Here is a 24469-nt window from a genome sequence, read left to right as displayed (position 1 = left end):
TAGTTCTGTACATTAATGACGTATTGTCACAAGAATTTGTCCATGCAGTAACTTGATATTGGTAGATAGATGCATGTCAGAAATTTTAGTTCTATTGTCCATGTCATGTTTATAGTGGACAAATATACATATGTATTTGAAAGTCTTAATTTTTGTGGCAAATAGGCAAAACTGATAAAATTTTGATAAATAGTTACATCAGTTTTTACTTGGAATTGAAGTTAGATTAACCTACAAAAAAAACTAAGACACTCGGACAGTTTTATAGTTATTACTACATCTCATTTGGATTCACAATCATAGCCCATGAAACTCAATTATTGCAGACAACAAAACCTTAAGAAATAGAAAACCTGTCTAAAGCAGACACTTAAAGTACCTTCATGTTAGTTTTGATTTGAATCTGTGTAAACTGAACACCTCCCTAAAGGAAACAAAAACTATTTGGAGACCGGTTTGTTTTTTACAGGTACTCAGTATTTTATTCTGAATTGATCACATTGTATTGAACTCAAATTACTGTAGTTTAAAGTTCTTTTCTGTAAATAACTAAATAATAATGAAACCTTTTAAAATATTCATACCATTGATTAAAAACATTGTCTGTAAACAATGAAACTAGCAAACAAATGGTTTATCTGAACTTCTGTCAGGGGACATTCCTAAAGTTATGTTATAAAATTTACATGAACTTCTATCATGGGACATTCCTAAAGTTACATATTATAAAGCTCATGACTGTCAGTTTATAAAGAACCAAATGTTCAGGGGTTTATGCTTTATATAAAAGATCAAAAGATGGAAGGATTTTTGTTTGTGTTTTTTTTTTGGGGGTTTTAGGCTTGCAATGTTTACACATTTTTTTCATGAAAATGGCCACAGTAACACTTAAATCTGTGAGACCTTACAGATAATGTTATATAATCTTTCAAAATACATGTAGTTATCAGGCATTCTCTGTTGGGATTTAGTGGGTTAACTAATTCAGTTAATTTTTTTTTATTGGAAATATACTTTTATGCTTAAATTTGAACACATAACCAAAAAAATGAAAACTGGCATTTGTACATTTTAACCATTTGTGACAATAATCCCCAATTTTTTTCTCTTTTACTCCATATCACATAAAGTAAAATAACATTTAATTGATCACAAAGTGCAAACTACTATATTGAATACATGCCTTAAATCTGTATTGGCAACACATTTATGGTTAAATAACATCAATTAATTGTCAGGTATAAAAATAATAAATAACCATCTTGGTCAATGTTTTAGATTTGAAATATGAGTCCAAAACCCATAAAAATGAGAGCATGACTTTTGGCGGGTTTCCACTGATGAAATGTGGTCATGACTTTAGAATTGTCAGCTTAGTATCTTCTATGTTTACCTACTGGGCTTACAAAGACTGTGATATAAAGTAAATGAGAGTGCATTAATATGTTGGCTCATCTTATAAGATTAGTGAACTCTTAAATAGTTGGCTGGAATATAGTTGTGAGGAACAGAATGAGGTGGACATCTGAAGAAACATTTTATACAATAAAAAGAGATAAAGGGGCAAAAATACAGCATAGAGAGGCATTATCTGATTAACAATTTATCTGGTAATGTTAGGTGTATGATTTTTATAATAATTAAATTGAAATTCACCATGAATCAGATTTTAAATGAAATCTGTTTGCTCATGATAGAGTTAGGTAATTTATTAAACCTTTGACATAAATGTTTTAGTTATGCATGGGACTGTTTGTTTAAGATAGGCCCATTATACAGTGATGAAGTTATTTCTTACTAAAACCCAACACAAAGTCAAGGTCTGTTGTATGGGTACCTTGGCTATCCTATGACTTGACAAGGGAGACCTGCATCACATTATATCAGAGGGGTCAAGGGGATTTATATTCTTTCAGATTTAGACAGGAATTTGTGAACTTTCAGAAGATTCTAGGACTTGTTGATATTGTATTATGATTGTTGGATTGATTTTTTTCCTTAGGAATTTTTTATAGTTGATGTAATTAATTGTGGAATGAGAAATTATTTTTATTCTTGAAGATTTTAAGGTTTAATTCATATAAACACTGTAAGATTCAAAGGAATTGTGATTTAGTAGTACTTCTCTATGATTATATGTGCTGCTTGATCCATGATGTGGATGTTTCAGTTTATAGACATTGATGATTGGCCCTCTGTAATGGGCTCTGACAATCAATGACCAGAACATTGTGTAATATAACAAACCAGAACCTAACAAGTTTTACCAGTGTTAAATAATCCCAACAGCATTAATTTGTACCATATGCTTCATTGATCAAGATAAATTAGCTATCCTTTAATGTACCTAACTATTTTGTTGCCAATTTTGACTTAGTTAATGTATGCAAAGCATGTAGATACATAAATTGGACATTTTACATTTAATAGAATACGGATCAGTAAAAAGTTGAATAGTAAAATCTGTAGAATGTTTAAAATGTATTGATGTGTAGTTTTTCTGTCGGATGTATTGAGAAATGGCAGGAAACAGGCAAGCTGAGGTAGAACCTCAAGGTAAGCTGATCTATTGTATGGGAGGGAGATATATGTATGATTTATGGGAGAGAGCAGTTAAGCTAGATAAGCTGATGTCTTGTACTGTTGGTTCTATATCAGGGAACAGTAAATCTAGATATATATTCTCCTGTTCTGAATCAAAAATATAGATTTGTATATTTACGGCTGTTTATTTTTATACCTCAGGAATGATTTTTTCCCACTTTTTAGCTGATTTCCGCTATTTTAAATCTGAATTTTACTGTATATTTACTTCTGATTCCCAAGTTCTGCTTTCTTTGTTGACCTTGTGAAATCATGCTTGATACCTGCACTTAATGTTGAGCAAATACAACTTGTAAAAATTCAGTATGACCGTTGTGAAGTGAGCTGCGCATACTAGAAACAGACATCGTACCTCAAGATGAATGGAACCAAACATTACAAAGTAGTCAATTTCCAGCATTTGATTGTTATTGAATGTGACATATATTTATGGTATTTGATCTGACTTCTTCTTTCAGTCAAATATTTAGTTAATTCATAATTTTAGAATATCTCAATTAATTTTTTTTAATTTAACATAATACAAACTCATGTCATGTTCTTTTATTATCATAAATGATTATTGCATTTTCTATGCGCATTTTTGGAGTAAAGGCCATTTTCAATTAAAAAAATGTGGTGTATCAATTTTTGATTTCCTAGTATGAATAATTTTATTAGACCAGACCAAGTTTATCTCAATAAAAAAATAATATAACTTTTGTAGAATATTTTACTCCTCCATGTGGGTAAATTTGACGAAATTCAAAAAAATTTTAAATATGACCTTGTAAAGTTTTAAATTCTTTTTTTAAGATAAGTTGAATCGAGGAATACATTTGTTCTGGACTAGACTACTCTGCTAGAATACAAAAAGACATGTGCATGTACATTTAGCACATATTAGTTGTATAAAAACTGTACTAAAATTGTCTTAATTTTAAGAAAAACCCTACTGATTTAGGTATATTAAACATGGAAAAATCAGTATTTATGGTTTGCTTAGAAAGATCATAGTAACCTCAATTTGCCTAGAGATGATCTATTTATTTTTAAACCCTGCCACACAGTGGCAAGATATTATGTAATACCTTTCAAAAGGTTTGCTGTCCATCTGTCCTTCTCCTACTGTTTTCATATGATAACTTTAGAAAGCATAAAAGAATCTTGTTCAGACTTTGTATAGTAGTGAGTATCATAAAAAACAGATGAAATTTACGCAGATGTTTGTTTCAATGAATTTGGGTTGTCTTTCTTTGAATATTAAAGAATGTGAAAAGTCATGTGTCCATGGATATTAAATACACCACAGTGTTGATTGGGTATCATTTGACATCCCATTAGATGACATGTTTTAACTTTTTGAAGAATTAGATAAATCACAGTAGTGACATTCTTTTAAAGACATTCAAGAAAGATACTCTAATGGCATTGGTTCAGGTTTGAAATAAAGAATTGCGATTCTGTTTGGACTTCTTTTTTTTCAATATTTTTAATAGACACAGCCTATGTGTTGCACAATATTTTGATCATGTATTTATCACTTTTTTACCATTGCTGTGGTCCAAAGAGCTTAGTATCATGTCATATTGGAATGATGAATATAATTCATTGCTTTGTATGTATCATATACTCATTAGAGAGGTCACTGCTCAGAAACCACCGTAAGTGGTATGTGATGACCAGTACATATGCGGGAATATTTCAAGAATCATGTGTTTTTTCTGTTTCAATTTAGATTTTTTTTACAATGATAAACGTAGTACCTATTGGTATATAAAGACTATTAAAAACTTCTGAAGCATTTTTCCCTATGTATAAAAAAGTATTTTTTTCTTTTTTTATAAAATAATTTGGTTTAGATTAACATCTACAAATTGAAGACCATATAGCAATTTTTTCCCATTAACATAGAAAGGTAAAAAAGATAGAAAAATTAAAAACTATTGAGGAACACTCAATTTTTTGTAAATCTTTAGTTACTTCCCTCGGTTCAAAGATATTATAGTGCACCACGTAAGTGATGTTTTGAGATGAAGTCCCATTTTGAATAATCCACAGTTATCTTTTAATTAAATAAAAATTATTGTGTCTTTCTGGCTTATGTTGTCACTTTACGCATACGATTGCATAGAGTTCCTTACAGTTGACTCGTGCTTGGAAACTAGTAAAACTCTATATTTAGCCGTCTGTAGTCTTTTGTTTCTTAATATTTCAGGTCTTTACCCAAAAATCAATCCCAATCTGATTTTTGTAGTATAAAAAATTGTGAAACAATATCACAGGTTCATATGCTTTTACTTGAGTTACACAGTTAAATTTCATGTAATGGTTCTTTCTGGCTCCTTTTAGCCCCTTTAACTCAAAACTTAAGAACCATAATCCCCAAAATCATTTCCATTCTTCCTGTTATGGTTTATAACCTTGTTGTAAGTTTCATCACAAAAGAAAGGTGGAAAGTTCTAATGACATGATTCTGGCTAGTAACTAAACCAGAAAATCATATCAATGAAATTACCAATCTTTGAATACTGTACTAGGGCAAAAATTCCCATTTGACTACAACAATGACTGAAAAAAAAAAAGTGTACAAGGCCTACCAAATCTGACCAAAAGCCCCTGAAGAATTTGGATTCTTGAGTATCCACAAGGATATAACAAAAAGTCTAAAAAACATAAATTCCAAACTAGATTGATGGTACCTTATATTCTTGAATAGTGTAGGAAATCACAAAAAAACTTTAGTTCAAAATCTGACATGGAGACTGTGTGTCTTCAGTATTTGATATATATTCCTGTGAAAGTTTCATTGGATACCATATTCATTGATGCTGGAGTAGTTGTGGATAAGAAATGGGTATCCTATGTTCCTTAAAGACAAAATGTGTGTCTATCCCAAAAAAACAAAACAAAAAAGAAAAAAAACAAAAACAAAACAAAAAACAACTTAAAAAAAACAAAACATAACAAACAATAAAAAATATTCAGAAAAAAATATGAGATAGGAGCACATCTTCAATACAATGTATTTGACATATAATCTGAAAAATTTCATTGAATCAGTTTATTGGTGTCGAAGGAGTTGCAGATAAGTGATAGATACTCTATCAAAGGTAAAATCCCTGTTTTGCTATTGAACACCCCCATCAAAGCAAAAACAAAAAAAAAAACAAAAAAAAAAAAAACAAATTAAAAAACATTCATTTTCAAAACCAGAAAAAAGAGGTGCACATCAGCAATATTTTAGAAAAATTCTTTAAAAGCTTCATAGAAACATGTAATCTATACGATACAGTACTTTCATTTCATCATATACCCAGAAGAGAGTCAAATCAGTGCAGACAAGTACACAATAAGTCCAAGCTGCTTTAAAAATTGAAGTTTTCCGCACTTTTTTCCTAAACCTTGCAGATATAACAGATTTTTGGTATGTGAGTCTACCTTGATGAGTTACAGATCAAGTGTATGTTTTGTTGCGCTCCACTGATTTTTGTCCATGTTATGGCCCTTGAACTTTGATTGATTGTTGGGGTTTAACGCCCGAGCAGCAATACTTCAGCTATATTCAGGCGATGAACATGAAATGGATGATAAAATGAACATGAAATGATGATAATGAAATGAATAGAGGGATGAGACACAAGGATAACAGGGTTGACAAATTTTGATTGCCACTACAAAAAAAAGGAGGGATAGGTAGGTTCGGGCAGTTTAGCCTCCTGTGGTGGAGCGCAAAGGTTCCTACTCCTATCAAATACCACAGGAGGGTCCTTTAATGTGCGAGGAACGTGGCATCATTTCCAACACGGTGCACTACTATGGTTGGTGGTCAGGTTTTCCGTATTATAGCCTGACAACCCCAGCATGTAACACGCCAGGGGTATCCCATTCCACCACCTGGGGCACACATCCCAGTTGCTCTGTGAGCAGAGCACCTAGACCCCGGCTAGGTTTCTGAGCACTATTTAGTTGCCTTTTACGAAAAGCTTAGCGCTGCTGCAGGCCTATTCTTTTGACACCCAGACCTGCACGGGCTTTGAACTTTGAAAATTCTACCAAAAATTTAAGTTATCCACACTTTTTCTAAACACTTGCAGATATTGTTCTGATTTTTGGTATGTGAGTCTACCTTGATGAGTTATAGATCTGGTTAAGGTTTCATTCTGCTTAGCTGATTTTAGTCCAAGGTAGTAGTTGGGTTAGTGATATAAACAGTTGGTAGGGGACTATGTATTGTTTTGCAATACTCTTAGAATGCTTGTTTGTTCTTGAATTACAGTTCTTTTTAAAGTTTTGGGGTAAATGAACTCATCTGTCTGTTTGTCCATCTGTCCGTCCATCTGTACACATTTCTTGTAAGCAACTCCTACTTAATACCATTATGTAATTTTGATGAAATATTATAGGCATGTTGTTTACATGTATCATATGTAGATGTGCATAAAGAAATTTAAATATAATAACTGTTGAAGGGTTCCAAAGGGAGATAATCCAACTGAAGAGTTTTTCATTTTAAAACCTCTTTAGAACAACAACTCGTAAACTACTCTAAGGATTTTGATGAAATTTTATAGGAAATTTAAGCATAATATTCTGATGTGCATGAAGGAATATAGTTACTGTTGAAGGAACCAAAAGGGAGGTAATTGAGTTTAAAACTATTCATTGAATTCCATCAGTTGGAGTGGGGGTATTCTCTGTGTGAGCTTGTTCATAATATTTCTAGTTTATTATGGTAAACATAGAAGACATGCACTTTCTTTTCACATTTTGATCTGAGTTTTTTTGGAAGGGGAGTAGTTTTTTTAAGCAAAATGTGTGGATTTTTGCCTTTGATGATATCGACCTGTCTCTTATGGGTACTTTTTCCATCACCACTACCACTAAATGGAATTTAATGTAACTTTCACATGGTCTTGATTAAAAATTACAAGTTTTGATCTGAAAGTTTAAATTGTTATTTTTATCCCTTAATTTTATTTTAGCTGGTACCGAGGTTTCACCATATTAAGATTGGTTTTGTTAAAATATTTCAATGATAATTTAAGTTGATCAGTTATGTCATTAAATACTTGTAGGATTGTCAAGGTAACCATATTACATTTCACATGTCTACCTGTAGGAAAATACCTAACAATGATAAACTCTGCCAAAGGGGAGATCACTCAATACAGGTGATAATATCAGAGATTATCTATATCTTTTGTATCTTAATGCACTGACCTGGAATTTTGTAAACATGGCATGTACCAGGGGTGAAGATGAATTCATTTCTCTTCCTGATCAGAAATATTATGATGCATTGAAAAAAAAGTTGATGCCCTCCTTGCATGAGTTTGGTAAGGAACTTTTTATTACTATTCTAATGTAGAAGGATTAATGATTAACACTGCAATTATTGTACTGTCCATATTAATTAAGTAAAAAGTCTTTTGAAAGTTGAAATATAATGCTTAACATAGTGAAGGAAAGTAATCTGTTGATTGCTTGCATACTATACCAGACTGATATATTAGATTGGTTTTTAGAAAGTTTGTAAACTTTAAACCTGGTGATTTGTGTGAGGTATGTGTATATGTACACAACAGGTGTGTACAATCATTCTACTGTTAGCACCAGCTGGGTTGTATTATCTATATGTGTTACAAATATACAGTTATGATAGGTTACTGATCCACATGTAATAGTTATATTCAATGTTATTAATGCCTATAGCTCTTATTGTCTCATCAATTTAATCGACAAAAGAGAATGAAATGAGCAATTGAGTCAAGTTTGAGGGGGGGTAGGGTAAGAGGCAGAGTGTAATTTAACTCTACAATATAATTAAGACTTTCCACTAGACATATTTGAGTCATATGTGAAAATTAGCTCAGTCCAGTAACGTATCATAGATATATATTTTTGCTTTTGTTCATAACTTAATTGCAGTATTTTTTATGTGTAATATGAATTATTTTTCTTACAAAGCAATTTATGAACCTTTGTAAATAAGCTGGGTGTTGAAGTCACCCCATTGAGTTGGACTTCTGTCCTAACAACATATACTTGCTGCTAATACTATAATATTTAGTTCAGGCCAATATATAGTACCCTGTATGAACATATTTTTGGTTGAATTCAGACAGTGCAGTGAGTGTTTATTAGTTTTGTTTCTGCATACTGTATGTTGTTCTCTTACACAAGTCGCTGTGTAAAAAGTATTTTACAAATATTGACTGATTGATTGACTGTAGTTTAAAATCTATTCATTGGTGAAAATGTTTAAAACAATTTTAGGACTCGTTTGATCATTCAAACAGACCCTGTTTTGTACAAACTGACATTCATAGCCAGTTTTATTTTTTTAATTGAATAGCTTTGAGAAACTAGTGTAATAATTGTTATTTTTCTGTTGTTAGACAATTTTCTCCTCACAACTCTGTAAGATTGATCGCATCTGTCCTCCTACTTTAAAAAAAATAATGTTTTGTATAGATGGTCAGTAATTCTATCAACAAACTGTGTCTTTCACCATATAACATTCAGTTATGTCAGTGGTTCAGTATATAGAAATACAAGTTGTACTGTGACTCCCATGATCAGTTCTGCTGGATGACTGTTTAAGAGTAATCAATGGAACCAAGATTCTAGTGGAAATCAAACAAATATAATCCAGGGACAAAGACCAGACATGGAAAACAGACAAACACAACAATGAACATAAAGTAACTAAAATAATACATACAAAGTAACAAAAGTAAATGAGAAACTCGGACTCCACTAAAAACTGGGAGCAAGAACCAGATGCACTGGTAGGGTAAGTGTCCTCTGCTTTTCTAGAAACACCCACCAAGTTGCTCATAAAAAGTGTGAAAATGGGTAAAGAATGGGCATGCCTCAACTGGGGCTAATCCTGAAATTTTGAAAGGGGATTCCAGGCAATTTTTTGATTTTTTTACTTAAAGTCTCTGCAAAATGAAAAAAAAAATTCAAACAAATAAGGGGGGATCAACATTTAACCTACCCCCTGCACCTCTGTAACTCCCTCAATCAGAATATGATTTCTTGTTCTTTTTTCCTATTAAAGTAATTTATTTCTACAGATTGTCTGTTTAGATATTATACTTCAATAGTCAGATAGTATAATAGTCATTAGTAACTAGATAGAAAATGCTCTGGTATAGATGTTGTTATCTTAAGAATCTTGTGATAAGTCTGTATTAATTAGTTCAATGTACTAATTGGATTATTTTAGATAGGTGTAATGTTTTGTTATGACTACTTAAACATTTCAGTCTGTTAAAAAGTCCACTGAAATTATCAGAGGATAAATTGATAGTAAGGGTTGCAAGATCATGATAGATGGTATATTAACAGTTTGAGTGTTATAGATATTGGCACAAAATACTGATGCATGAACAATGGGACAATTCAAATATGTCAAAATCCAGATACATGGTCAGAATGTGAAATAAAAACGTAGACAATCTACCTACACAATGAACAATAATATAACTAACTGATTATATATAAATAAACACTCAAAGATGAGGAAAACAAGATGTAACACAAAATAAAACTGAAACACAAGATAATTCCAAGGAGACATCATTCAGGATTGCTAAGATTAATATTGATAAATAGGACATGATTGGGTTCCATAACGAGTCCTTATGATGACGATCTGGGATGTTAATGTATGGGGTAAAGATTTCTCATGAGTGGCAGAAATCTCGGAATTTCAATATATCCATTTTAATTTAGTATCTGTTTCTAAAGAAAAAACATTGGATTCTTTAAACCATGGAGAACATCAGTAATCCTCACAGTTGTCATTATGAAGTTACGTGAAAATTGAGAATCGTTTGTGATATCAACAATGCCTTGGTAAATATCATTATCTGGTTATACTGACTATGATATTTTAGAAGAACCAAAGGAAAATGAAGTCATGTGCAGTTGCATTAATCTTTCCTTAATGCCTTACCCTTTCTTTTATCTTTCTGGTGACTTTTCCTGAAGTGAACTTAAAGTTTGCACCATGTCCATCCATACAGCATATAAGTGTACTTTCTTCGTCGTGTTTGCTGGTATATATTTGATATTAGGTATATTGTTTACATTGACAAGTTGCAGACCAAGTTTGAGTTGTGTTCTGGTCAGTTGAATTTTTGCTGAGTTGTGGCCCCATTCTGCAGTCTCAATTTTCCTCACTTTTCTCGTTTAACAAATTATGCATGGTTTGCATTCTGTTCTCTTTAGCATAATTTCATCTAGTAGGGGACTTGTATTGCCATGCAATTATTTTAGAATGAATGTTTCTATAGATTCAACATAAACAGTTAGATTTATCATTTGACTTGCAACACTTTAAGTCCCTATAGTACTGCATACAGCCAAGCCTCTGGTCCCTATAGTATTGCACATAGCCAAGCCTCTGGTCCCTATAGTACTGCATATAGCCAAGGCCCTGGTCCCTATAGTACTGCATACAGCCAAGCCCCTGGTTCCTATAGTACTGCATACAGCCAAGCCTCTGGTCCCTATAGTACTGCACATAGCCAAGCCTCCGGTCCCTATAGTACTGCATACAGCCAAGCCTCTGGTCCCTATAGTATTGCACATAGCCAAGCTTCTGGTCCCTATAGTACTGCATATAGCCAAGGCCCTGGTCCCTATAGTACTGCATACAGCCAAGCCCCTGGTTCCTATAGTACTGCATACAGCCAAGCCTCTGGTCCCTATAGTACTGCACATAGCCAAGCCTCTGGTCCCTATAGTACTGCATACAGCCAAGCCCCTGGTTCCTATAGTACTGCATACAGCCAAGCCTCTGGTCCCTATAGTACTGCACATAGCCAAGCCTCTGGTTCCTATAGTACTGCATACAGCCAAGCCCCTGGTTCCTATAGTACTGCATACAGCCAAGCCTCTGGTCCCTATATTACTGCATATAGCCAAGCCTCTAGTCCCTATAGTTCTGCATACAGCCTGGTCCCTATAATACTGCATATAGCCAAGCCCCTAATATCACCTCATATGACTTCTACATTAGATGGAAGTGATAGGTTCTGTTCAAGAGAATACATTTTTATTCTGAAGTACATGTACTTCCTTTTTAAAGGTACATGTTGCAATTTTTAACTTAGAAACGGCAGACATCATTACATATATGTCTAGTTATATTGAATGTCCATTTACCTTAATTTATAAACTTTCTATAAACATGTTTAGAATTGATTTGGTTAATTAAAATAAAACTCATCTTAGTTTAAGAAGTAATCCTAGAGACAGATAAATAAAAGAGTTGTCGCCTTTGGGTTAATTTACCAGCCAGATTACATATTTATGCTCTTACAAAAGCTTTGAAAAAAATATTTCAAGGTTTCGACATATTTTACTTAAAAAGTAGTTAATATTTTGAAAATAATAACATCTGAATTCGATACACTTGTAAGATTTGTCTCCCCTTGGTATATTTTTACCAGCTAGATTACAATATTTAGGTTTGAAAAAATCTTTGGAGTTTTACATATTTTACTAAGAGAGTTCTTTACATTTAGAAAATAATTACATCAATATGGTACAGTTATGTTGTTCTGGTTGATATCATGTCTTCAGAAAAATATTCACAATTAAGTCAATATGTAATTATATAAGTATTCTCAGGTTGAATGTACATTTATATACTAGGATGTAATTATAATAGAGATCAGTCATGCTTAAAAAAAGAGATGTTGATTTTTTATAGGTTGATGCCCCACATCCTTTAATTACTTCTGTCTGTAGTGATCAAACGTCAGATATAAATAGTGTTTCTATATCTATCTGAGCATCATCGTGTGACAGTTTCACCCTCCAGCTATATAAAACATGGCTTGTTTGGGAGGGGACTCTCTAAATTTTACTCCTTTTGATGATCAGTATTATAAGAAATTAAAGTTAAGACTACTACCAGAATGGAAAGACTTTGGTAAGTTATTCTCATTTCTATGGACAGAGTTCATACACATTAGCTTTAAGTTATGACTTCTTATCAAATAGATAGTTATGCTAATGGATAGATTTAAGTGTATATTTATTATGACTAGTGCTCCTTCTTGCTAGCACACACTTTAAATCCATCATCTTTTGAATGTAACATTAATCAATATTGAACTTTTCGTACCTTTGAAGATAAAGGATTATGAAACTTTTTTTTACAAAGTCAGATTTTTGTCAGATTAGTTCAGGGGTTATATTTACATAAATTGTTCCTACCTTTGTAACTTTATACAATGGTTTATAACAATGACAAACTCTGCAGTGCTGCCAAAAAACAAGACAGTTATTGATACAGGTTTAGCCATTGTTTGGTTTCAATGGAGTGATTAGATCTAGAGTCCTGGTGAAGCCCCTTTCAATGGAGTAATTAGATCTAGAGTCCTGGTGAAGCCCCTTTCAATGGAGTGATTAGATCTAGAGTCCTGGTGAAGCCCTTTTCAATGGAGTAATTAGATCTAGAGTCCTGCTGAAGCCCCTTTCAATGGAGTGATTAGATCTAGAGTCCTGGTGAAGCCCCTTTCCCCTCTTGGAGCTTATGCTATTATAGATAATTTACTATTTGATGGACAATACACACATGGTATTACTAATATGTGCTGCTATAGTCAGTTTGTGCATGTTGTGTGCAGTTTTATTTTAAATAATTCACTTATACTGTGAAAGTACTTGTTAATTGGGTACCAATTTTCATGGTTTTCGTGGGTATGCCAAAACACAAAATTTGGTTCCAAACGAAAAGAAGATTTCCATTGATGTGTATATTTAAAACCTCAAAACCACGAATTAAAAAATCCAAGCCCCTGTGTTTCTTTCCTAATTCACAAAAATTGGTATCCATGAATTAAAGTACTTTTACAATAAGTTAAATGATGATGTTCGATACCAAACTTTTAATGTTGTAGAATTTTAAGTTGTAGCTTATTAACTGGGTTTCCTTCCATGTATTGTCAGAAATATAGGTTTTCTGTCATAAATATTTTAACAATACTAATTGTAATGTTTTAAATCAACAATTTAAAAATCAATAAGATTATATTAATGTTTGTAATATGAAGTAAGTTATGGCTATAAACTTGTTATATACCTGTGTTAGGGAAATGAACAAAACTTTCAGCTGTGTCACTTATAGATACATTGTCATTTTCTTGAAGTGATGATTCTTACATTTGAGGAAAATGTAAATGTTTCATGTCATTATATGAATGCATATAGATATTGAGGAGACTATTGATGGTCTCAAATAGTTTTGGAATTCTCCTAATTGTTTTTACAAACAACTGTGAATGAAATTAGACCAATGACAATTTGACTTGATAGTGCATGATTTAGTGTTAATTGATATTGAAAAGATAACAAATTTCCAGTGAGTTATCTAACAAAAAACCTGTTCTACATAGATGCTATTGTGTTGAAAATGATTTTCTTGATTGAGTTTGTGTAACAAAGCATGGTATATAGTACCAAGACTTACAGTATGTTACAGGTCTAGGGTCAATGATTTCTTGTGACCTTTGATCAGTTATCTTTGTTTACTGACCTGTCATATGAAAAGTGTAAAAATGACTCCTTAATGAAAATGACATCAATATTTGATTTGGATGAATGGATAAGAAACTATGACCGTAATCGTAAGTGTTGCCTTAAAAGATAGTGCTACTTGCCTCCTTAAGGGAGTTAACAATCTGTCATTTTCTGTCTGTCATCAGAATTCGTTAACTTTTTTTCTGCTGTTGGACATAGGACTAACCATGGCAAATGTTTTGTCAGTCCCACTGAAAATTTGCTGGTCCCAGGTAATCAGACTTCACAAAATCTTTTTAACCTCTGTCAGTCATGGGACTAGCACAAGAGGTTGAAATGCTGGTCCTACCCAAATTTTACCTGTCAGGACCGGCAGGACCAGTGATTTTCGCAAACTCTGTTTCATGTCTGTCTGATTATATAATCAGCCATTTAAAACTGACTTTACTCATGCAAAGTATGTACTGAAATTTGCATTTATATTAGAAAGTTTATGTATTACACATAACTTAAAGGCTAGATTCACTTGTGTAAAAAGTTTTTTTATTTGCCAGTGGGAAATTAAACAATAGATATATAATGTAGACAGAATATCACCTATTTCTATTGGAAGGTTCATCATGATAACCTCTATAAATTACCTGTTATGACAGAACAGTTGACATACAGATATCCATTCACCTATCCTTATCAACAGTGTTGAGAAAAGTCCACAGATCATTGTGTTTTTTTTTTTGGTTTTTTTTATTAACACCTTTGAGTGAACAAATACATAAGAAAGAATTTCATGTAATAATCAAACTGACAACTCAAGCTGTAAATGCATTTTTTATGATATAGGATTATTGAATGAATGCTCACCAATATTTGTACAATAGCTCTTTTATTATTAATAATAATTTGATTGTCTAGTATTTTTAGCTGAATGTGATTTTTACACACTGTTCTCATAATCCTGTAGGTCCTATATAGAAGTATTAGCACTAGTGCAATAAGTCTGTAGTTTTCCTTTTTTTCAATATAAATATAGGTATAAAAATTGTATAATTATTTCATTTTATTCTTTTAATTGAAAAATGATCTCTAAACTTTTGATTTTCACTCAGTCCCATGATTGGTAAAATTGTTCTATACTATCTCAGTTGGCTGTAAGCACTACTTGATAGAACATTGAAATTTATGATAGATGTACAGTTATTCAAGACAGATCCTTGCATGAATAATTCTTTTGACTTATTTCATTACCAGACACTTGTTCACCATGTTTCAAGTCCTTTTTTGTACAGTTTACCATTGTTTACATTTTCCACTGATCTATAAAATCTTTACTTCTGTTAACTATTTAATTGACTTGGTTGACTAATTCTCCTCTGCTCACCATTTAATTTTATTAAACAAAGGACGAGGAGGGTACAGTATGATAATCAAGTAGAAAACATCTCCATATTTTTCCCAGAATGTATAAAAATGAGTGAGAAACAGTAAAATATTGGCCCGTATTGTACTTTTAATTTCTTTTGAATTGAATAAGCATAAATTTATTACTATATGATAAAAATAGATATAAAACCTTTTACACAATGTTACACCTGTTTTATTCAGATGATTTAAATCAACCTTGATCTATGAAATGACTGGAGTAACTTTTTGAAACAAGATAAGCTTATATTAGCAGGGGATTTAAAAAGGATTACCTTGTATATATAATTGTATTAATGTCCATTATTGATCAGTTACTTACCCAGTAGTGTTTTTGTTCTTGATCTTTAGAATGCTGTTGTAATTGTTTCTATAGTGTCCATAAAGGTGTCTAAATGACATGACCAGTTGAGTTATTTTGCAGAATGAACATTTACAGAGTTTGAAACAAAAGATTTCCTACATTGTCAGTTTGAAACATTTTGTCATACCCAAAGATGACATGAAAGTTCTGAGTATTAAAACAATGTTTAAGAAATTTCAAATATGTCAGGTGATGTGTGAGAAGCAGAACCTAAATTTGCGGTACGAATGGACAGGTCAAACATATTTTGCAACTTTGCAATTGTGTTTTTAAATTGCAATACTAATGCAATATCTGTAGAAATGACAGCTTAAGCTTAAAATGGTTTTGTGTTAAAATAAATGTCTATTTGTCATTCATTTGGTATTTTGTGGTGAGCGGTCAAATGGAAAATATTTGGTATTTTGTGGTGTCAGATGGAAAATATTTGGTATTTTTTGGTGTCAGATGGAAACTATTTGCACAGGTTGCAATTTCCACACTGTTTTACACAAAAACTTCAATTTCCTTTTTGTTTTGTTATTTCAGTGGACAGAATACTCAAGGCCCTGGGTGAAGGTCAAGTTTTACACAAGGTCAAGGATGGTGGAATTCTTTATCCAAGAAAATTCATACTTGACACACTGAACATGCGACTGCTGTATACTGGATCAGAGAAGAAACTAAGGAAAAAGAAAACATCATGTAAAAGCTTAACAGAATTGAAAATTTTTGTTCAGAAATCTTTCACAAAAATATTTAAAATCATGGTACATTTGTACTTATTTCTTGAAATGTAAGATGGATTTGTAGTAATATCCAAAGTTCTTTCCAGTTAGATAAATTGATTTGTCATTTTCCTCTGATCTGTCAGAATCACACTTCTTCTGTTTATAGATATAACAGTTTCAAGGTTTTGATGTGGGAGGATATTTTTGACACAAATAGATAAAGTACTTGTATACTAAGTCTTGTTTAATGGTTGTGAGAAATTCAATGTCAGTGGTGTAGCTACAGTATATTTCATGAGTGCTTCAACATGTTGACGATAGAAACATTGAACCAAAATAGATACCTCCCCTTTTTCTGTGCTACAAAAGGCTTCCACATTGATTTGGCCCTGGCTATACCACTGACTGTAAACTTACCTACATGTTTACAATGCATTACTATCTGAGATGTATATGATATATTACAGGGGATTTATCTACTATAAAGGAAGTTAGAGAAGGAGAAAAAGACTACTCCAAAAGATTGGAACCCTTTGATGTAAGTTGCTTGCTCTTAATGTACCCCCCATTCAGTGAGTGGGTGGTATACACTGTGCCGGTCAGTCTGTCATTCCATCCATCCATCCATCCATCTGAATTTTCATTCACAATTGTCTCGGCTCCCAATGGATGTTTGCTGTGTGGCTTTTATAGATAGGGCATATGATGTTAGCAATTTTAGTTGCACCCTGATATCAAATTTGTTTTGTGGGACTTTGCCATTTTGACCATATGGAACAATACAGATAAATCTTGGTTCCCAATGAATGGATTGATTTCAAATTTGGTGTGTGGCTTCATAAAGACAAGGCATATGTTGTAAGCAATTTTGGTCTCTGATATCAACTTCCTGTACAAATTGGAATATGCATAGCAGGACAACTTGTGCAACTTCATGATTTACACTATGAACTTTCATTGAAGTAAATGTTGAGATAATACAGATTGTTTATAAATCAACATCTCAATTCAGGTGTGGATTCACAATTCCCTTGCCTGTCAAAAAAAGGGAGGATTTTTTTTACATGAATTCTTGATTTTTCACAAATACTACCCACTAAGTAGAAGTAGTTCTATTTTCTTCACCACTCTCCCCCTGTCTCAACCTGAAAACATGGATCCTCCCCAGAAGCTTGCCTAAAGTAAAGAGATACAGGACCTTTGCTCTTTTAATGCTGCTACCCTACAAAAGCAAAAAAAAAATCAGGCAGCATCTTAACAGCTTCCTGTAATGTAGGAAATAGGAAAAGTTCAATACAATACCATGGTCATGAACTTGTCCTAGGATTGAATTGGGTGTCTGAGTAAGCATGATAAAAAAAACTCTTCCTTTGTTTTCTAAATGGAATACTGTAAAAATTAAATGATGGTTTGAAATTCATAGAACACTGAACCCCAAGGACAGATATTTGACTGACCAATGTAACAGTCAATATGATATAGACCAGTACTCATACTTATAATTTTTATTGCTGTACTTTCTATGGCACCCTGTTAAGTGTTTGTAACCTCTGTGCCACCCTGTTAAGTGTTTGTAACCTGTATACCACCCTGTTTAGTGTTTGTAACTTCTATGCCACCCTGTTAATTGTTAAGTAGAATGATTTAATAGGCACAGATTTACACACTGGGATTCAATACAACCAGTTCCAAGTTTATTTGAAGAAAAAAATGATTTTTGTAACACTGATGTGCAATGCATGTACATAAAAATGTCATGTGTTTTGTTATAAAATGTCCTTTGTTTTGTTATCGGGCACCATTCCAAGTAAGGTTCTTGATGTCCACTTTATTTATAGGCTTATTTCCCTTGGATAATCAAATAAGAATTGTACCCTCATCCAGAATACTGCAAATAGTGGCAAAATTAGAACCTCCACTGTTTCCTTATCATATGATTCGTGTCTGTTTTGACTTTGTAGAGAGGGAGATGTATTGCCATTATATTTGGGGCCAATCATCAGGTGCTACATTTACTCACTGAGAGTAAATTTGAGCGAGACATGTGGGTAAAGGGGCTCCGTTTTGCTCAGCACATTGATCAGTATATGAGTCAAAAGGAACAGACAGATAAATATCCTTTTATTACCAAATACTTCTTGTATAATTTTTAATTAAAGGTTCAATAGAATACCAATACTGTTGCTGCCTGATAAAGGGGGAATTGACTAAATAATGAGAAAGGGTATGGAGAATATATCAAAGAGACAGCAACCTCACTAAAATGAAAAATTTTAGCTCAAGGCCACCCATGTGTCTTCAGTGAATGACAAGGAAACCATCTCGCCACAGGTTAGGCTATTTTGCTGTACCTGTGTACACATGTAATGATATTTTGAGGACAGCTGCAACCTGCTCAATGGTATGAGTGTTTCCATATTATTTATTGAAGACCAATGGATGGCCTTGAGCTGACAATTTTCATTGTTGTCTCTTTTGGAAAACTCACCATATCCATTCTCTTCTTTTTCTGAAATAGGAAATCTTGGGTGATTAGAGTATGTTCTTGTACCAAAAGGTCAGAAAGAATGAATAACTTTAGTGAAAAAAAAAACTAAAACAGTTATTGAACATATATTTTTTTCTGCTTTTAAATCAAATCTGTCAAATTAGAACCTTAACACAATATCACATGGATCAGGGACGCATTTATGATGGCTGATAAAAACAATGATGAGAGATTGGATTTTGATGAAATCTGTAAACTGCTGAAACAACTCAATGCTGACATGGATAAAAAATATATCAAACAACTATTTGATGTAAGTAAAAAACTTTAAATTCAGAAAAATACACCATTTTATTAACATTAATGAATTTTTAAATTTATCACTTCTTACTGAACAAAATCCTATAGAAGTGTAATCTTATAAAGTTGATGTGTAACTAGCTACTCTACTACAGCATTAAGTAAAATACAGCTTTACAGTGTCTAGTTATTTTGATATTATTTATAGAGAACGTAACATAGAAGCAACATCACAACCCAGAAGAACATTGATTCCCCATACTGTAATGGTACCTTATTTTATAGGTATCAATTTTACATGGTTTTTTTTTTTTAAATTGTTGGTTTGTAGCATATCGAATTAATGGATTTTATTAAATTTATCTATGATTTCAATGGAAATATTTTACAGTTTGTTTGGAATTAGATTCATGACTTCATTGAACAACTAAACCACAAAAATTGATATCTCACAGAGTTGAGTTTTCCACATCAAATTACTGTACATCTTCCACACAACAAATCATTTTCTGGTAAGAGAATAGTAAAATGGTTAAAAAATGTGTTTACTTTGTGTTAGAATATAAAATAACATCAATATTGTCATTACAATTACAGAAAGCTGATACAAATAAATCTATGGGAGGAGGATCCACTCTGGATTCTGAGGAGTTTGTACACTTTTATCACTCTGTCACAGAGAGGGCAGAGGTAGAGGAAATATTCCTCAAGTGAGTATTTTTTACTAATATCATACTGGGGATAAGAGAACAGTGAAATTATTATTATTTTTTTTAAAACAGATTAAAGCATCATTGGACTTCATCTTGTTAAGGAATTACTGATTAGAAATAAAATCATTGATGTATTAACTTCATTTTCAATTTGCATAGCTACAACAAAACAAGGTTGCATGTAGTAATCTTAAAAAACGTAGCACAGATTTACCCATTAACTTTGTTCAAATGAAAAAGATTTTTTTTGACCCAACAAAACAACATATTTGTGTTAAATTTGTTTATGAAGGTATAAAGCATAATCAACCGTTACTCTCTGGCAATAAATGAATAGTTATGGAAGGTTTTGTCACATTGGAAAAAAACAAGGTAACCAGAATTTGAACAGTAATCCATAGATAACGATTTGACAGGAAAAAATAACCAAAATAATATGTATACAAAGAAACAATAGTAAATAAGCAACCCAGACTCCACTGAAATCTGGGACATGGATCAGGTGCACCGACAGGGTAAGAATCCTCTGGTGAGGATTGAAGTTGGGATATTTACCGGACATTCGACTTCACTTAAGATTATTGGTGCTATATAATGACTTGTACATTAATGTGACAAGTCTATAATTCAATGTAGACATTTGTAATTGTGAAATTGTTTATAATTTATGTACTTCATTTACATTGGAAATATTGTAACATATGCTTGTTTATATGATCTAAAAACATATGTTGCATATTTTTATGTGAAAATGTATTATTTGCATTTCAAAAAGATAATATTCACATGTAAAATTGACAAAAATCCCAAAACCAAAATAATTTAACCATCCATATTACACATGTATAATGATTAGTTTGATCTTGAAAACAAATAGTAATAAGGCTTGTACAAAAGGAAATTAACTTCAGTTATATGTGTCATTAGTGATAGAAATTATACTGAACAAATGCATTTAGGATTGACATGAAATCCATGTGAAATTAATGTTGAAGTCATGTGAAATAATTAGGCCTGCCTATTCATATAATTAAAAAAGAACAGAAGACAAAGTTTTTGGTACTTATTTTAGCAAGTTCTTTGTTTCGTTGTAGATTTGATGGAGGTAAAGGATTCCTATCAGCTGATGATTTACAGAGATTTATACAAAACGAGCAAAAGGTAAATAATGCTATTGGTAATCTGTACCTATTTACTTTATGGAGAGGATATATATAAGCCTAGTTTGCTATCCAATCCGATGGAGAGGATATATATAGGCCTAGCCTGCTATACAATCCGATGGAGAGGATATATATAGGCCTAGCCTGCTACACAATCTGATGGAGAGGATATATATAGGCCTAGCCTGCTACACAATCTGATGGAGAGGACATATATAGGCCTAGCCTGCTATCCAATCCAATGGAGAGGATATATATAGGCCTAGCCTGCTATTCAATCTGATGGAGAGGACATATATAGGCCTAGCCTGCTATCCAATCCGATGGAGAGGATATATATAGGCCTAGCCTGCTATACAATCCCTTGGAGAGGATATATATAGGCCTAGCCTGCTATCCAATCCAATGGAGAGTACATATATAGGCCTAGCCTGCTATCCAATCCGATGGAGAGGAGATATATAGGCCTAGCCTGCTATCCAATCCGATGGAGAGGATATATATAGGCCTAGCCTGCTATCCAATCCTATTCATAATTGATGAAGAAAACATGTTTAAAACGGAACTTATTTACATTGGTCTTGTTCACAGATATATTTGTCTCTCGTACATGACAAGATATTTGAAAATATCCGTCAAAACATTGGAAGTGATTGTGATGTCATCAGACCTTTCGGGTTTTGAATGGAATTGAATAGAATGAAACATAGGTTATTTTGTACATTTTTTAACCTGATTTTGTACTTTGACAGCATTTACATCTTTTGGGTAACAATCCACAATTAAAACAATCTGAAACAGAACAATGTTTTGATTAAGGTTCAAATCTTAATTTGGACTGGGATCGATTAGAAATTAAATTTTATGGATAGTTTTTAATTTTTTTGTTATGTAACCCACTTAAGGGCAGTCTACACTAATAAATCATTAAAAATATCTGTTAGTTTGTTACCCCCCATGGCTTTGTCAACAATTAAAATCAAGCCTTCAATTGTAAGTGGTTTATTGACATTTTGAACAAATTGCCTTTGTGTTCAGACTAATGCTAATGTACCAAGTTATATCTGTAATTTTATTTGGCCTTGTATCTCATACCTATGAGCCGCTACTGATATACAGAATATTGGCACTTTTAAAGGCAAGGCAGAAAATATCACAGTGAACCTAAATAAGTGAGATGTGATATTCTGTCGAGACGTTCAAAAGTGATATTATTCTGTTTATCTGCAACGTCACAGCCAATTTGATGTAATTTTGTCATTGGATATTGCCAATATTTTTAAGTACACATGTACCATGGCAGTAGCCGGAGATAGAAAATATCAGGCATTAAGATCAATGGAAAACAATAAAGTTGCTGATAAAGTGGTATAGCACCCCTCTGTCCTTTGGTTGATCATAAAAAGCTATGAAGTTGCTGATGAAGTGGTATAGCACCCCTCTGTTCTTTTGTTGGTCATAAAAAGCTATAAAATTGCTGAAAAAGTGGTATAGCACCTCTCTGTCCTTTTGTTGATCATAAAAAGCTATGAAGTTGCTGATAAAAAATAGAATATTAAGAGAACTTTCTTTAGGAATCTTTGTCTGGCTAATCTGTTGTGGCATTTGAGATGTTGAAGATCTTTAATACAATGTAAACCTGTCTTAGCAATAACCATTATATAGCAATAATCTGTCTTAAGACTATAAAAGACTATTACTTAGATATCCATGTGTATTTGATTTAAATTATCACCTATAATATATACAAGGAAAATCTGTCTTGTATGACCATAGTTTTACTGCCCCTTGGAGTGTCATTATACATAGGTTTGACTGTTACAGTCACCATCCGTGTCTGACTGTTACTTTTGTTAGACAATCACCCTCCATGTCTGACTGTTACTTTTGTTAGACAGTCACCGTCCATGTCTGACTGTTACTTTTGTTAGACAGTCACCGTCCATGTCTGACTGTTACTTTTGCTAGACAATCACTGTCCATGTCTGACTGTTACTTTTGTTTGACAATCACCGTCCATGTCTGACTGTTACTTTTGTTTGACAATCACCGTCCATGTCTGACTGTTACTTTTGTTTGACAATCACCGTCCATGTCTGACTGTTACTTTTGTTTGACAGTCACCGTCCATGTCTGACTGTTACTTTTGTTTGACAGTTACCGTCCATGTCTGACTGTTACTTTTGTTTGACAATCACCGTCCATGTCTGACTGTTACTTTTGTTTGACAATCACCGTCCATGTCTGACTGTTACTTTTGTTTGACAGTTACCGTCCATGTCTGACTGTTACTTTTGTTTGACAATCACTGTCCATGTCTGACTGTTACTTTTGTTTGACAATCACCGTCCATGTCTGACTGTTACTTTTGTTTGACAATCACCGTCCATGTCTGACTGTTACTTTTGTTTGACAGTCACCGTCCATGTCTGACTGTTACTTTTGTTTGACAATCACCGTCCATGTCTGACTGTTACTTTTGTTTGACAGTCACCGTCCATGTCTGACTGTTACTTTTGTTTGACAATCACTGTCCATGTCTGACTGTTACTTTTATTTGACAATCACCGTCCATGTCTGACTGTTACTTTTGTTTGACAATCACCGTCCATGTCTGACTGTTACTTTTGTTTGACAGTTACCGTCCATGTCTGACTGTTACTTTTGTTTGACAATCACTGTCCATGTCTGACTGTTACTTTTGTTTGACAATCACTGTCCATGTCTGACTGTTACTTTTATTTGACAATCACCGTCCATGTCTGACTGTTACTTTTGTTTGACAGTTACCGTCCATGTCTGACTGTTACTTTTATTTGACAATCACTGTCCATGTCTGACTGTTACTTTTGCTAGACAGTCACTGTCCATGTCTGACTGTTACTTTTGTTTGACAATCACCGTCCATGTCTGACTGTTACTTTTGTTTGACAATCACCGTCCATGTCTGACTGTTACTTTTATTTGACAATCACCGTCCATGTCTGACTGTTACTTTTGTTTGACAATCACCGTCCATGTCTGACTGTTACTTTTATTTGACAATCACTGTCCATGTCTGACTGTTACTTTTGCTAGACAGTCACTGTCCATGTCTGACTGTTACTTTTGTTTGACAATCACCGTCCATGTCTGACTGTTACTTTTGTTTGACAGTCACTGTCCATGTCTGACTGTTACTT

At 32.9% G+C, this 24469-nt stretch overlaps 1 protein-coding gene across 8 annotated transcripts in view; it reads left to right on the top strand.

The window, feature by feature from the left end:
* LOC148609771 (1-phosphatidylinositol 4,5-bisphosphate phosphodiesterase delta-1-like) overlaps positions 1-24469 on the top strand; it is a 69037-nt gene that overhangs the window by 25529 nt on the left and 19039 nt on the right. For 4 of the 8 annotated variants that reach the window (XM_088540911.1, XM_088540907.1, XM_088540905.1 and 1 more), the window contains 6 exons: positions 16442-16597; positions 17091-17161; positions 18585-18738; positions 19297-19424; positions 20009-20121; positions 21219-21285. In XM_088540911.1, the coding sequence (XP_088397037.1) occupies positions 16442-16597; positions 17091-17161; positions 18585-18738; positions 19297-19424; positions 20009-20121; positions 21219-21285 (689 nt within the window). Of the gene's footprint in view, positions 1-2083; positions 2557-7738; positions 7923-12423; positions 12539-14074; positions 14238-16441; positions 16598-17090; positions 17162-18584; positions 18739-19296; positions 19425-20008; positions 20122-21218; positions 21286-24469 lie in introns of those variants that run through there. The other 4 variants (XM_088540912.1, XM_088540908.1, XM_088540909.1 and 1 more) reach the window with 4 other exon arrangements.

Source organism: Perna viridis, chromosome 8, assembly GCF_037379345.1.
Source record: "Perna viridis isolate PV_CMFRI_1.1 ecotype Kerala chromosome 8, ASM3737934v1, whole genome shotgun sequence".
In the NCBI taxonomy this organism is placed as follows: Eukaryota; Metazoa; Mollusca; class Bivalvia; order Mytilida; family Mytilidae; genus Perna; species Perna viridis.
Note: the sequence above shows the minus strand (reverse complement) of the source record. Positions and strands in the feature narration are given on the sequence as shown.